At 42.9% G+C, this 13489-nt stretch overlaps 1 protein-coding gene across 1 annotated transcript in view; it reads left to right on the top strand.

Annotated features, from left to right (window-relative positions):
* Nucleotides 1–2620: 2620 nt before the first annotated feature.
* LOC126161798 (fat-like cadherin-related tumor suppressor homolog) overlaps nt 2621–13489 on the top strand; it is a 367143-nt gene continuing 356274 nt past the window's right edge. The window contains exon 1 of the mRNA XM_049917888.1: nt 2621–2856. Coding sequence (XP_049773845.1) covers nt 2843–2856 — 14 coding nt within the window. The 5' untranslated portion in view covers nt 2621–2842. The remainder of the gene's footprint in view (nt 2857–13489) is intronic.

Genomic DNA, 13489 nt, shown 5'->3' with positions numbered 1-13489 from the left:
TGTTAGTTCGCGTCAAATCGCAAGGAAATCTGGCATGCGCCAGAGTAATGTTGCTCGTGTTCTGCATAGCCATAAATATCATCCTTACCATACCAGTCTCCACCAACAATTAACTGTTACGGATTGTACGCGTCGCATTGAATTTTGTCGTTGGGCTCAATTTCAGATTCAGAGGGATGACACATTTATTAATGTGATGTTGTTTACTGACTAGGCTACATTCACAAACCATGGAAATGTTGATTTGCATAACATGCATTATTGGGCAACAGAAAATCCATGTTGGCTGTGACAAAGTTGCACACCAAAAACCGTGGCCGGTGAATGTATGGTGTGGGATTGTGGAAGACAGAATTATAGCCCCCTATTTCATCGAAGGGAAACTTAATGGTAGGAAGTACACCACATTCCTGCAAGAAACATTAGGTTTGTTATTGGAAGAAATACCTTTAGGAACAAGGAACAGAATGTGATATCAACACGATGGGTGTCCGGCACATTTTTCGCTGATGGCTAGAAATGAGTTTCAGAGACAATTCCCAAATCGTTGGATTGGACGCGGGAGGAGATGTGTCGTGGTCGGCTCGTTCGCCAGACTTGACGCCTCTGGATATTTTCTTGTTGGGATTCGTAGAAGACATTGTTTATAAAGACGTACCAAATACACCTGAAGATATGCGAGAGAGAATTGTCAGAGCATGTGCTTCGATAAGTGCCGATGTGATAAGGAATACCATTCAATCCGTGGTAAGAAGATTGTAGCACTGCATTGATACCAATGGTCATCACTTCGAACACCTTCTGTAAATGGACGGTCATGCCAACTTTGTAACCTTCAAAGACCTTATTGTTACACATCATTGGATTCGTCTCGATGGCCGCTGTCACAAAATAAGTACCAAGTACAAAGTACAGCATCCCATTTAAAAAAGTGAAGTTGACTTCCATATTTCTGAAGCTACCCCATCTTGCAACAAAAAATTAACGTCATATTACGGCCCCCGTTGTCCCATGCAACTTTTGTCCCACAAACTTTTCAGCTCCTATCATACTTTCGGATTTATTCTTGGTGGCAATAGTTAGTGACTCACCCTATATATATATATATATATATATATATATATATATATATATATATATATATATATATATATAATAAAGCGATGGAACATGTTTATATATATATTTGACGCATGTTCAGCCAGTTGCTTTCATTACGAGGAACATTCCTTTCTTCCTCGTTGTGAGACTTTCTTGAACGTCTTTGTCAGAAAATCTGAGCATTTCATTTCATAACCACAAACTTATTCGCTACGAGGCGTTGGGAGCAGACCTGGCAACCATGAAAAAAAAAAAAAAGGCTCTGAGCGCTATGGGACTTAACAGGTGAGGTCATCAGTCCCCTAGATCTTAGAACTACTTAAACCTAACTAACCTAAGGACATCACACACATGCATTCCCGAGGCAGGATTCGAACCTGCGACCGTAGCGGTGGAAGTCAACTCTTTTTTTCCTTTATTGTTATTTCGTCCTCCCCCCTCACCCCGTAGGGGCGGGTGTGGGGTGGCCGCAGTGCGAAAATCCTGCTCTTCAGCTAGTAGAAATTGTCTCTAACTTAGATTCTAAAATAGAAAAACACAAGTTGACATATGTATTATGAATTTAAAATTATTTTAAGAGATGATGTTAATGGGAGAATACAAGTAATATAATGCTGTTTTCATTGATTGTTTAAAAACAGTGATACAAATGAGAACAGACCGCAAAGTGAAAAAACATTTGAGAAATACTTGAAGAACACCAAACACTTGAAAAAAATGGAATGTGACAGAAGATACACTGGCCATTAAACAAAACGAAGCACCGCTAAAACGGGGAAAGGAGTTGCCCTGGGAAGCTAGATTATAGATGAAAATAAGGATTGGTATGGAGGGTGATAGGAGAGTGGTGACGAAGAGGTCTGAAGGCTGTAAGAGGTGGTGACATGACGGAGGTGGCTGCTGGAGACAAGGAGAGAGGGGTGCCTGATATTGGGATATACAGATTTGAAAGGAAAATGGGGTGGGGGGCGGAGAGGAGAGACAAAGAAAGGAAAAAGCAGGAGCTATGGCATTGCAAGAGGGGGGAGGAGGAAGCCCTTGGGGGAGGGGGGAATTGAATAGGGGAGGATGGATTCAGACTTGGTAGCGCGGGTAAATGTTGAGGCGGAGTTCGTGGTCTGGAAGAGGGAGATGGTTGTTGAAATTTCTTTGGTAGAGAACATGGAGGGTGTGCAGGTGGAGGGATGGTGGTATGTGTTGGTAGAGGCATGTCAGCGCACTAGGACTGGAAGGGAGAGGTGTCAGAACAGGATTGTTCGAGTTTACGGGTGGTGTAGGTTGTTAGGAGGTGTTCAGTGTGAGTGACGAGAGATGGGAATTTAAAGAGGTGGTAAAAGGTTCTCGTAAGGGATGGCAGCGAGCCGGCCCGTGTCTGACTGTACCTGGAGGGAAGATTGGCAGATGCGCTAGTGTGGGGGGGCTGCACTCGCAGCACTGCGCATGCGCATAGCGAGCGCGGCAAGGCGCGCAGGTGTGTTCGGCGGCAGCCGCCAGGATGAGCCGCAGTCGTGGACGCCGCTCACCGCCGTCTGGTCTTCGTTCCCTCAGCTCACCTCCGCAGTGTTTGTTTACAGTCACGAACCTATGCTCGCGTCGCGTCAGTCCGACTGCGCTCCCGAACGCACGCTACGCTAGCGATTTCCGCATACAGTGAATTTCCTGCAATCCACAGTGACTTCTAACATGCAATAAAACAGTTCTAAGTGCTCCGACAACGACGCCGAAAACAATACACCTTCGAATGCAGCGGCTGCGGTAAGTAACAAAATGTTTGAAAATGCTTCGTTCCACAGTATTTCTTTCTCGTGAAGTAAGGGCGACTCGAGACCGTAATTTCATTCCGCGTATTTTATACGCCACTAACTACTAGTTAATTACATGCAAACGAAAATATTGTCGATAGAAAAACGTTGGTATTGCGGTGCTTGCTACTTGTAATAACGTCACGTTAAAAACGTAAACATTGACACTTTAACCTGACAGCGTATTCTGAGAATATGTTACTCCTTACTAAAAGAACTATCGTGAATGTAACAGTAAACGCATAGTCAGTTTGCGAATTCAAACGTAAACCATTGTTCAGGTGCTTCGGTACTGTCTACGATCCCTGTAAATATACATCAATGGATTTTTTGTTGACAATTTTTAGTAATTCGCAGAAACTGCAACATTCATTCAATGAAAACTAGACTGAACAACGATATGCACTTGGAGAACCCTTCATCGAGCAATGTACGAAAAGGCGCGCACTATTCAGTAGGTTGCATTATCAACTGGCTTCCAATAGGACTAAAAAAGCTAAGCCCAAAGTATTCAAATCGCAGTTGAATGGTTTCCTCCTATTCTGTACCGGAATTCCTCGCGGTCGTTCAGCACTTCACTCTGTAATACGTTAATTATTCCTATATTCTTACAGTTTTCTCGTGTTTTAGTAATTATTTTCATTATAAATGTTCTAATCAACATCCTATAAATTATGTACTGACTCGTTCTCTGATAAAGTACCTTTGGTCCGTGTGGTACCACGGAATCTGATAAATAAATATTAGAGTATGACATACAGAATCAATCAACTTTGAATGTTTTCTTCCTTAATACGTCCGTGTATGCAATACTGAGGTAGTGGTGTTAGATTACTTTCACCATACACGACACGTTGATATGTCGAATGTAATAGTAAATGTAGAATCCTTCATACAAGTCCAGATCACAAAAAAAGGAACGTATCACTAGCGCGTACATTGTTAAGAGTCTATCGACGTGTTCCCTCATTTAATAATTGTCCCAAAGCCGAGGATCAGTCAACCGATTTTACCTCAACATATAGTTTTTAGCAGGTGATTGGCTGGCTTACTGTATTAAGGAAGAAAGTTGTGCTTTAAACGCCTCTCTGCGACGCTGACATTGATGGTCTTACAGCGCTGTCTCGTCAACTTCGGGACACACGTAGTTTGTTGTCCGTGTGATGTAGGCCAACTGACACAAAAAGCCGTCTCACGGGAAGCTGCAGGAGACTGTGAGAAAGATATGAAAGCTTTGTTCCCTATGGGAAGTTCAGATAACGATCATTTCCCATCTCTTCTTCCTCGGACAAAGGGCGTCAAATCCGCAAATGAAGCGGGAATCGGATATTTGTGTTACTGGTTATTAGGAAAGGTTTACAGTGCTCAGACGTCAAACGCTTTCTGTCCGAAACAGTGTTTCAGAGATGGTCATTTGTTACGTCCTACCGTAGCATTACACATTTACCTTGACATCACAACTGATTTCAGCTGGCCTGTTTCCGACGCAGGAAATATGCATTGCTTAATACATCGCATATTAATTTGATAAATACTTTGAAATAAAAAAAAGCATAGCAACTATAATACAACACAACAAATTTCTGTAACTGGCATAAGATTGCGATCTCGCGATCGGTATATCTTCCATGTTGTCACGCATTTGCTGTCAACGCGATAAGAACTGAAGTAGATTTGTCACTTTCATTTACAAACTGAATTCACAAATACTTTAACTGTACAGATTTCATTTTGAAAGATAGCAACAGGCGTTTAGATTAAAAGGAAATTAGCTAGGGGACATCTGTAAGGAACCAGGCACCAATCTGCAAGAAGCGAGATATTAGGTGGGTCGGGTCACGTATGGCTCCATAATCTGTACAAGCACCCATAAAATTTTTTGCTGGTGTTCGGGTCTTTTTAGCATAGGGGTCGTTTAAAAGGTGGTTCATCTGGGTAAGCTCAATGCAAATGATGGAAAAGAACAAAAATAGACAGTGAAACGCGAAGTAGACATCCTGGCAATAAGGCAGCTCATCTGGATTAGTAAGCGATTGACATAAGAAACTGGCTACAAAACCGGCCATTAGCGTCTTTAATATTTCTTGAAGGCGCTAGGTAACTCGATCACTACTTCTGAAGGGAGAGAATGCTTCTGGCCACATACAGGGCTGAACAGGCACCCATTCAGCTATACAGTACTACCGACAGGCGTTGCTCATATGTATGTGGCAGTGTCCGACATAAGTTTATCAACGAGGCACATTATGATTTTACGGAGAAATGTCAGGGGAATGGTGTGGCTGAAATGTTCTTAGCATGCAGTGTTTTATAACTATTCCCCCTAATTTGTGTGTGTATGTCCAAATAGTAAAAGCGAATTAAGGTTCCTTGAACGAATTTGACTATAGTTACAAGAAACTGTCTTCATCTACAGTACAGGTCACCGCTTTCAATTGTATCACACCATGGGGCGTCGTTTCACTTCATTAACAGTTGGAGCGTACTTGAAGGTTAATTAAGCATATGTTCATTAACGTTATTTAAACAAGAATTTGGACATATGCTATGAACTGTACATGATTTGCAACAGTTGCAAAAAGGGCGCTGAAGTTTTTCATTGCGTGTATGTTTCACGATTTTGTATTTCTTTTAATGAACTGCAGAATCGCATGTCCTAGTACGTTGCACATTTTCTTTCCTTAGATGTATCATGTTGCAAGGGAAACACCCAGTCGTCAACTGAGCTTACCGATACCGTATATTACCTTCGTCTCTAACATAATAATGTGGTATGTGCCGTCAAACGTCCGCGAACACGAAGAGAACAGAACACTGTCTATATTTCTAACGTGCATATGTTGTTTGGAAAGTAGGTTCTAGTGACACTATACTATAACTGGGGGGCTAGCTTAGGTTGAAAGATGACATTTTTGCCGGGAGTTGCCGAGACGGTATCGAATGCTTTGGTTAAAACACGCTTCGCATGTGATAGAGCAGTATTTCGTCTGTTCTACGATAAACCTATCAAATGCAGTAATGTAAGTCCGCTACTGTGCGTTACGACTAGTTGCTGGTAGGCATCTGAGCGCAGATTCCAATCCCGGTGTAGCATTTTATGTGTTTTTCTATTTGTGTTGCGTACCATGTTCTCTTATTGCGATAGTTGTCCACGGTGCTTACCAATGATACCCACTGTTGTGAGTACTAATACGGGGCTGCAAAAAATGCGGACAGTGTCTAAAAGTAAGACAAATAAATGACAAACCATTAATATCGAAATTGTTTGCCATAGAGTGATCATTTTTAGTAATGGGTTGGAAGACCGGAATTATGATTCAAAAGTGTATCGTTGGACGAGTTACAGGCCTTAGCCTGTAGGGAAGATGCTCCGATAGCAATAAAAGGACGTTAGCTCTAATAGAGTTTACATGTTTCCATATTTAACAATCGTATAAAATTGCTCCTCGATCACAAAATCCAAACCTAAAGAATAGAAAGTTGCACATGTCATGCCAATACTCAAAGGAAATAAGAGTAATCCGCTGAAATACAGACCCATATCACTATCGTAGATTTGCAGTAGAATTTTGGAACATATACTGTAGTCGACCATTATGTACTAAGATTTGTTGACACGCAGTCAGTACGTATTTAGATCGTATCGTTCTTTTGAAACACAATTAGCTCTTTATTCTCACGAAATAATGAGTGCTATCAGCTGGAGATCTCAAATTTATTCCATATTCCTAAATTTCCTGAAGGCTTTTGACAGTTTTCCGCATAAGCGACTTCTAATCAAATTGCGTGCTACGGCGTACCTTTTCAGTTGTGCTCTAATTCGTAATTCTGTCAGAAAGGTCACAGTTCGTAGTAACTGACGGAGAGTCATCGAGCAAAACAGAAGTGATATCTGGCGTTACCCCAAGGAAGTGTTATAGCCCCTTTTCTGTTCATAATTTACATATTTGGTTTTGGAGACAGTCTGAGCAGCTATGTTACATAGTTTGCAGTTGTGCTGTCATTTACCGTCTAGTAAAGTCATCAGGTAATCACACACAACTGCACTATGATACAGACAAGATAGCTGCATGGCGCGAAAGGTGGTAATTGATACTAAATAATGAGAAGTGTGAGGTCATCCACAAGAGCACTAAAAAGAAATGCGTTAAATTTAGATTGCACGATAAATCACACAACTCTAAAGGCTGTCAATTCAAATAAATACCTAGGATTTAAAATTACGAACAGTTAGGACAGTCATATAGATAACGTAATGGGGATGGCAGGCTGACTACGTTTTATTGACTTAAAATATGTAACAGGTCTACTAAAGAGACCACCTGCGCGTCCTCTGCTAGAGCCGAGCGAGGTGGCGCAGTGGTTAGCACACTGGACTCGCATTCTGGAGGACGACTGTTCAGACCCGCGTCCGGCCATCCTGATTTAGGTTTCCCATGATTTCCCTAAATCGTTTCAGGCAAATGCCGGGATGGTTCCTTCGAAAGGGCACGGCCGACTTCCCTCCCCATCCTTCTCTAATCCGAAGGGACCGATAACCTTGCTGTTTGGTCCCCTCTTCCGAATCAACCAACCTTTGCTACAGTATTGCTGTGCGATGTGGGATCCTTACAAGATAGAATTGACAGATAACATCGAATAAATCCAAAGAGGGCCAACTCATACTATGGCGAAATAGGGGAAAGAGTGTCATGAATGACACGCAATCTGGGCTGGCAATCATTAAAACAAAGGTGTGAACATGCGGCGAGATTTTTTTCATGAAATTTCAATCTCCAGCTTTCTACATGGAATGCGAAAATCTTTTGTTGACGCCCATCTACATAGGAAGGAATGATCATCGTAATAAGATAAATCAGAATTGGCACGGAATGACTTAAGTATTCATTTTTTTCCCACGCGCTGTTCGTGAATAATCTGAAGATGGTTCAATGAACTCTCTGCTAGGCAGTTAAGTGTGAATTGCAGAGTAGCAATGTAATGCATATGTAGATGTCTTAAGTGTAATGCGAAACACCGATGCTACACGGTCCGTACTTTCTCAAAGTAGGCTAGAGTTCTCACGCTAGAATTTGTGGTCAACACTTGAGATTGTAAATAATAGTAACGGGAGAACCTTACGGAAGATAGCATTCAGAAGAAAAGTGCAACTAGGAATAGGTGACAAAACCGTTGGGATTCTCGTTCGAGACCAGAGCCGATGAGTTGAAAGATTCAACCCTAAACAATTTTTTGGAGTTGCTCTAGATTCGCGATTTAAAAGTGTGATGTACCTGAGATCTACAGGGTGTTTCAGAAGCGATAGGTAATATTCAGGGATACGACAGGAATGATCATTCGAAACAAAGTAAAGTAAACATTGGCTCTAAAACACATACCTTAAGAGCTTCGAGTAATTATTGATCTTCGATACTGTGAAATAAGTCTCTTCTACTGCAAGCGCTTTGCTTTCCATATTTTGGGAAGTGATAATATGGACAAAAACAAGAAAAAAGTCCAGTAAACATGTGCTCTGAAATGCATGAAAGTTATGAGCACTTGTTCATTAGAAGGATTGTGTTTCAAGTAGCGAAGATGAACAAGTGCGCATAGCTCTTAAGGTATGCATGTTTATTGGCCATTTTTTTCCTTATGTTGGTCCATATTATCACTTCCCAAAATAGGGAAAGCAAAGAGCTTGCAGTAAAAGAGATTTGTTTCACAGTATCGAAGACCAAGAATTGCTCATAGCTCTTAATATATGCGTTTTAGAGCCCACATTTACGTTATTTTTTAGTTTCGAATGATCTATCATATTCCTGAATATTGACCATCACTTCCGAAACACCCTGTATGGCTATATTCCGCACGCCACATCATGGGGTTGGGAATTTGCTCTGCCCGGGGACTGGGTGTTTGTGTTGTCATCATCATTCATGACAGTGGCAAGAGTGGACTGTCTAAAGATTGGGAATGTGTACGGGTGCTGATGACCGTGCAGTTGAGCGCCCCACAAACCGATGACGACGATGACGACGATGACGACGATGACGACGATGACGACGATGACGACGATGACGACGATGACGACGATGACGACGATGACGACGATGACGACGATGACGACGATGACGACGATGACGACGATGACGACGATGACGACGATGACGACGATGACGACGATGACGACGATGACGACGATGACGACGATGACGACGATGACGACGATGACGACGATGACGACGATGACGACGATGACGACGATGACGACGATGACGACGATGACGACGATGACGACGATGACGACGATGACGACGATGACGACGATGACGACGATGACGACGATGACGACGATGACGATGACGACGATGACGATGACGACGATGACGATGACGACGACGATGACGACGACGACGACGATGACGACGATGACGATGACGACGACGATGACGATGACGACGACGATGACGACGACGATGACGACGACGATGATCATCATCATCACCTCACGGTATGTGACATGTTCTGGGGTATTGTGGAGGGACGTTAGTAGCTTCCGCAGTCCTTAATGTCGAGTGTTGTGATTTCGCTCAGAAGCGTGTTGTGGTATGGTCGTTGTTCTTTGTAAACTGTAGAAATAGTAATGAGCAATAGATTACGGCTGAACGAAAGGACTCGGCCAGGTTTGTTAAAACTGAAATAAACTGCTTTGTTTCTCTGATAGCAGCTATTATCGTGTGATTAAAGTTTTTGTTTTGGTTTACTTTCTAGAAATTATGCCTAACATTCCTAACAATTGTCGAAAGCCGGTGATATAATGTTAGTTAAAGTCTGTACCAGGCCTGTAGTTAGGTGTTTTGTGCATCAGTGTCCTCAGCGCTCGCCGTAAGGTGGGACGGAAAATTAAAGGGGTGGTCAGCTACTCGTTCTACGCATTCAATGAGAGAGCAGCGAGAGTGTTTCGAAGCAAGAGACGAGTAATATTGTTACACTCTCACTTCAGCATAGTAAAATATTGGAAATCGTGACATACCAGGAGAAACAGTCAAACATTTCTGAAAACAGCGAGGAAGGAAATTACGAGGGCTATTCACAAAGCAACAGACGTTTTAAAATAAAAAATTAACAACGTTGACAAATCAGATTTTATTATATGCAGTTTAAAGATACCCTCTGAAACTATTTTTCTAGGAAATCGCCATTCCAACTGAGGCACTTATACCGTAGCACAAGTTTTTTAACATTGTCTCTATAGAAATCTGCCGGCTACGATTTGCAGCAACCGGTTTGTACCTACATGAAGTTCGGCGCCAGCATTAAAGCGTTCTGTAACGAGCCGGCTACGATTGACCGTGTGTGGACGAGCGTAGTCGTGAAACAAAACTTTTACGCTAAGTTTTCCCAGACGCTTGTTTTGTATCGCCGTCCTTAAATTTGTCGGTGTTTGACAATACCTCTCTGAGCCAATTGTGCCACGTTCAAAGAAATCAACGATCTTTCTTGCTGACAGCGTCTGCAAACACTTCGTTGGTTTCTAGGGAGAACTTGGGTGTCCCCATTCCACCGACTGCCTTTTTGTTTCACCATTGATAGGCTTCACCGAAGTCTCGTCCGCAGTTACGATACAATCCATTGTTATCATTTGTTACCATATTTTGTTATCTTTTTGTTTCGCAATTGACATGTTTCACCCAGGTCTCGTCCCCATTTACGACCCGATCCATTGTTACTATTTTTCTCGTAATCTTCGATGAAGGTCATTGCTGTAGCCAGTCTGTTTTTCGTGGTCTTTCGTTAGGCTTTTGATAACCCACTCAGCACCAAATCTGTGGTAAGCAAGCTTCTCCTCCTCAGTCCCATACATAACATTCAGTGAAATTTGGGGAAAATGTCGCAAAAGCTCCGTAGTCGGAACGACCATTTTCACGAATTTTGTCGTTGATTTTCGTCACTAGTTCGTCAACAACAAGCCTAGTCTACCACTGCGGTCCTCGTAGTGGACATTGAAATGGCCATTTTTAAAATCAATGCACCACTACCTGACTGGGCTTTCACTCGTTATTCGTTTTTCGTACGCATCACATAGGTCGCGATAAATTTCCATTAGTTCGCAATCACAGAAAGCATCTCACAAGTGGCGGGATTTTTTAATGCAGCGCGCATTTTAACACGTCACTGAAAGCCAAGTGATAGAGACACACAAACCACAGGCTACCAACACTGGAGGAATACTGAGTGTACGAGCGTTGTGGCATCAAGATGCCGGCTGTAGCCCCGCCCACCGCCGCGATAGGTCAAAACGTCTGTTACTTTCTGGATAGCCCCCGTGTTTCGAATTCTGCGCTACAGATTCATTGCATCTTTTCTCATCTCTCATTGGCCGCGCGAAGCTGAGACCTTTCAACCTATGAGCAGTACACAAACGCCATCGTGACTGGCAATGGCTCCCATCTAGACTTAGCTCACAACGAGGGTACTGCTGATCTTTTTTCTTAGAAAAAGCCTATTGAAGCAATTGGGGTATCAGTGAGATACCTAGTTTCTCCAGAAAGATGTTTAATTAATGTTAAAGGACTGGGGCGCTAGCAGTGGGGAATGAATGTTTGGCATGTTACACTCGCCGTGGCGAAACGTTAGAAGAAACACCTCCTATACTTCGATCTGACGTTCCGCTACATCAAAACAAGGTACACCAGCTGTAAGTGAATTTACACAAAATAAAATTACACTATGGGCCAATAAAATTGCTACACCAAGAAGAAATGCAGATGATAAACGAGTATTCATTGGACAAATATATTATACTAGAACTCACATGTGATTACATTTTCACGCAATTTGGGTGCATAGATCCTAAGAAATCAGTACTCAGAACAACCACCTCTGGCCGTTATAACGGCCTGGATACGCCTGGGCATTGAGTCTCACAGAGCTTGGATGGCGTGTACAGATACAGCTGCCCATGCAGCTTCAACATGATGCCACAGTTCATCAAGAGTAGTGACTGGCATATTGTAACGAGCCAGTTGCTCGGCCACCATTGACCAGACGTTTTATATTGGTGAGAGATCTGGAGAATGTGCTGGCCAGGGCAGCAGTCGAACATCCAGAAAGGCCCGTACAGGACCTGCAACATGCGGTCGTGCATTATCTTGCTGAAATGTAGGGTTTCGCAGGGATCGAATGAAGGGTAGAGCCACAGTTCGTAACACATCTGAAGTGTAACGTCCACTGTTCAAATTGCCGTCAATGCGAACAAGAGGTGACCGAGACGTGTAACCAATGGCACTACATGCCATCACGCCGGGTGATACGCCAGTGGAGATGACGAATACACGTTTCCAATGTGCGTTGACCGCGATGTCGCCAAACACGGATGCGACCAACATGATGCTGTAAACAGAACCTGGATTCATCCGAAAAATATGACTTTTTGCCATTCGTGCACCCCGGTTCGTCGTTGAATACACCATCGCAGGCGCTCCTGTCTGTGATGCAGCGTCAAGGGTAACCGCAGCCATGGTCTGTGAACTGATAGTCCGTGCAGCTGCAAACGTCGTCGAACTGTTCGTGCAGATGGTTGTTGTCTTGTAAACGCCTCCATCTGTTGACTCAGGGATCGAGATAAGATGCCCGTCATCTCGACTGTTAGTGTTACGAGGCTGGTGGGATCCAGCACGGCGTTCCATGTTACCCTCCTGAACGCACCGATTCCATATTCTGCTAACAGTCATTGAATCTCAACCAACGCGAGCAGCAATGTCGCGATACGATAAACCGCAATCGCGATAGGCTACAATCCGACCTTTATCAAAGTCGGAAACGTGATGGTACGCATTTCTCCTCCTTACACGAGGCATAACAACAACGTTTCACCAGTCAACGCCGGTCAACTACTGTTTGTGTATGAGAAATCGGTTGGAAACTTTCCTCATGTCAGCACGTTGTAGGTGTCGCCACCGGCGCCAATCTTGTGTGAATGCTCTGAAAAGCTAATCATTTGCATATCACAGCATCTTCTTCCTGTCGGTTTAATTTCGCGTCTGTAGCACGTCATCTTCGTGGTGTAGCAATTTTAATGGCCAGTAGTGAATATATTCCGCATCAGTGAAGTACAGTGTACTAAAATCGAACACTCATGTGATCAATAGGTAATGTGAGTACACGATGTTCTGTTCTTGTGCAGTCGGTCGATTTGGTTGCGATAACACCATTCTGTTACGTAGCCCGAGGTCTAGAACAGGTTGAAAAGTGATTATTTATTTATTCTATCATTATTTATTTGTCCTTAAACCAACCAGCACAACAGTATCGTACATATCAGAGAAATTCCATAAATAACATATAACGGATAGTAATAAAGTGCAGCTAGTCACTGAGGGCCGGTGTTCACTGTAATTCTCGCAAGGCAGCGAAATTTTGTAGATATTCTAATCCGTAAATGCGGAACAAATTTATTCTGGAGAAAAAAAATTAGTTCCAATTTCGGCCACCAAGTGACAATCTAGCGCTTTAGGCTGTGTGACAGGATACCATCCACACTGTCAATTGACGTCATAACGTGAGCAAACAGTGTGGCTATCAAGTAGGGATACCGTGCACTGTTA

This window comes from Schistocerca cancellata, chromosome 2 (assembly GCF_023864275.1).
Source record: "Schistocerca cancellata isolate TAMUIC-IGC-003103 chromosome 2, iqSchCanc2.1, whole genome shotgun sequence".
Classification (NCBI taxonomy): domain Eukaryota; kingdom Metazoa; phylum Arthropoda; class Insecta; order Orthoptera; family Acrididae; genus Schistocerca; species Schistocerca cancellata.
This window is presented reverse-complemented; position numbering and strand designations above follow the sequence as displayed.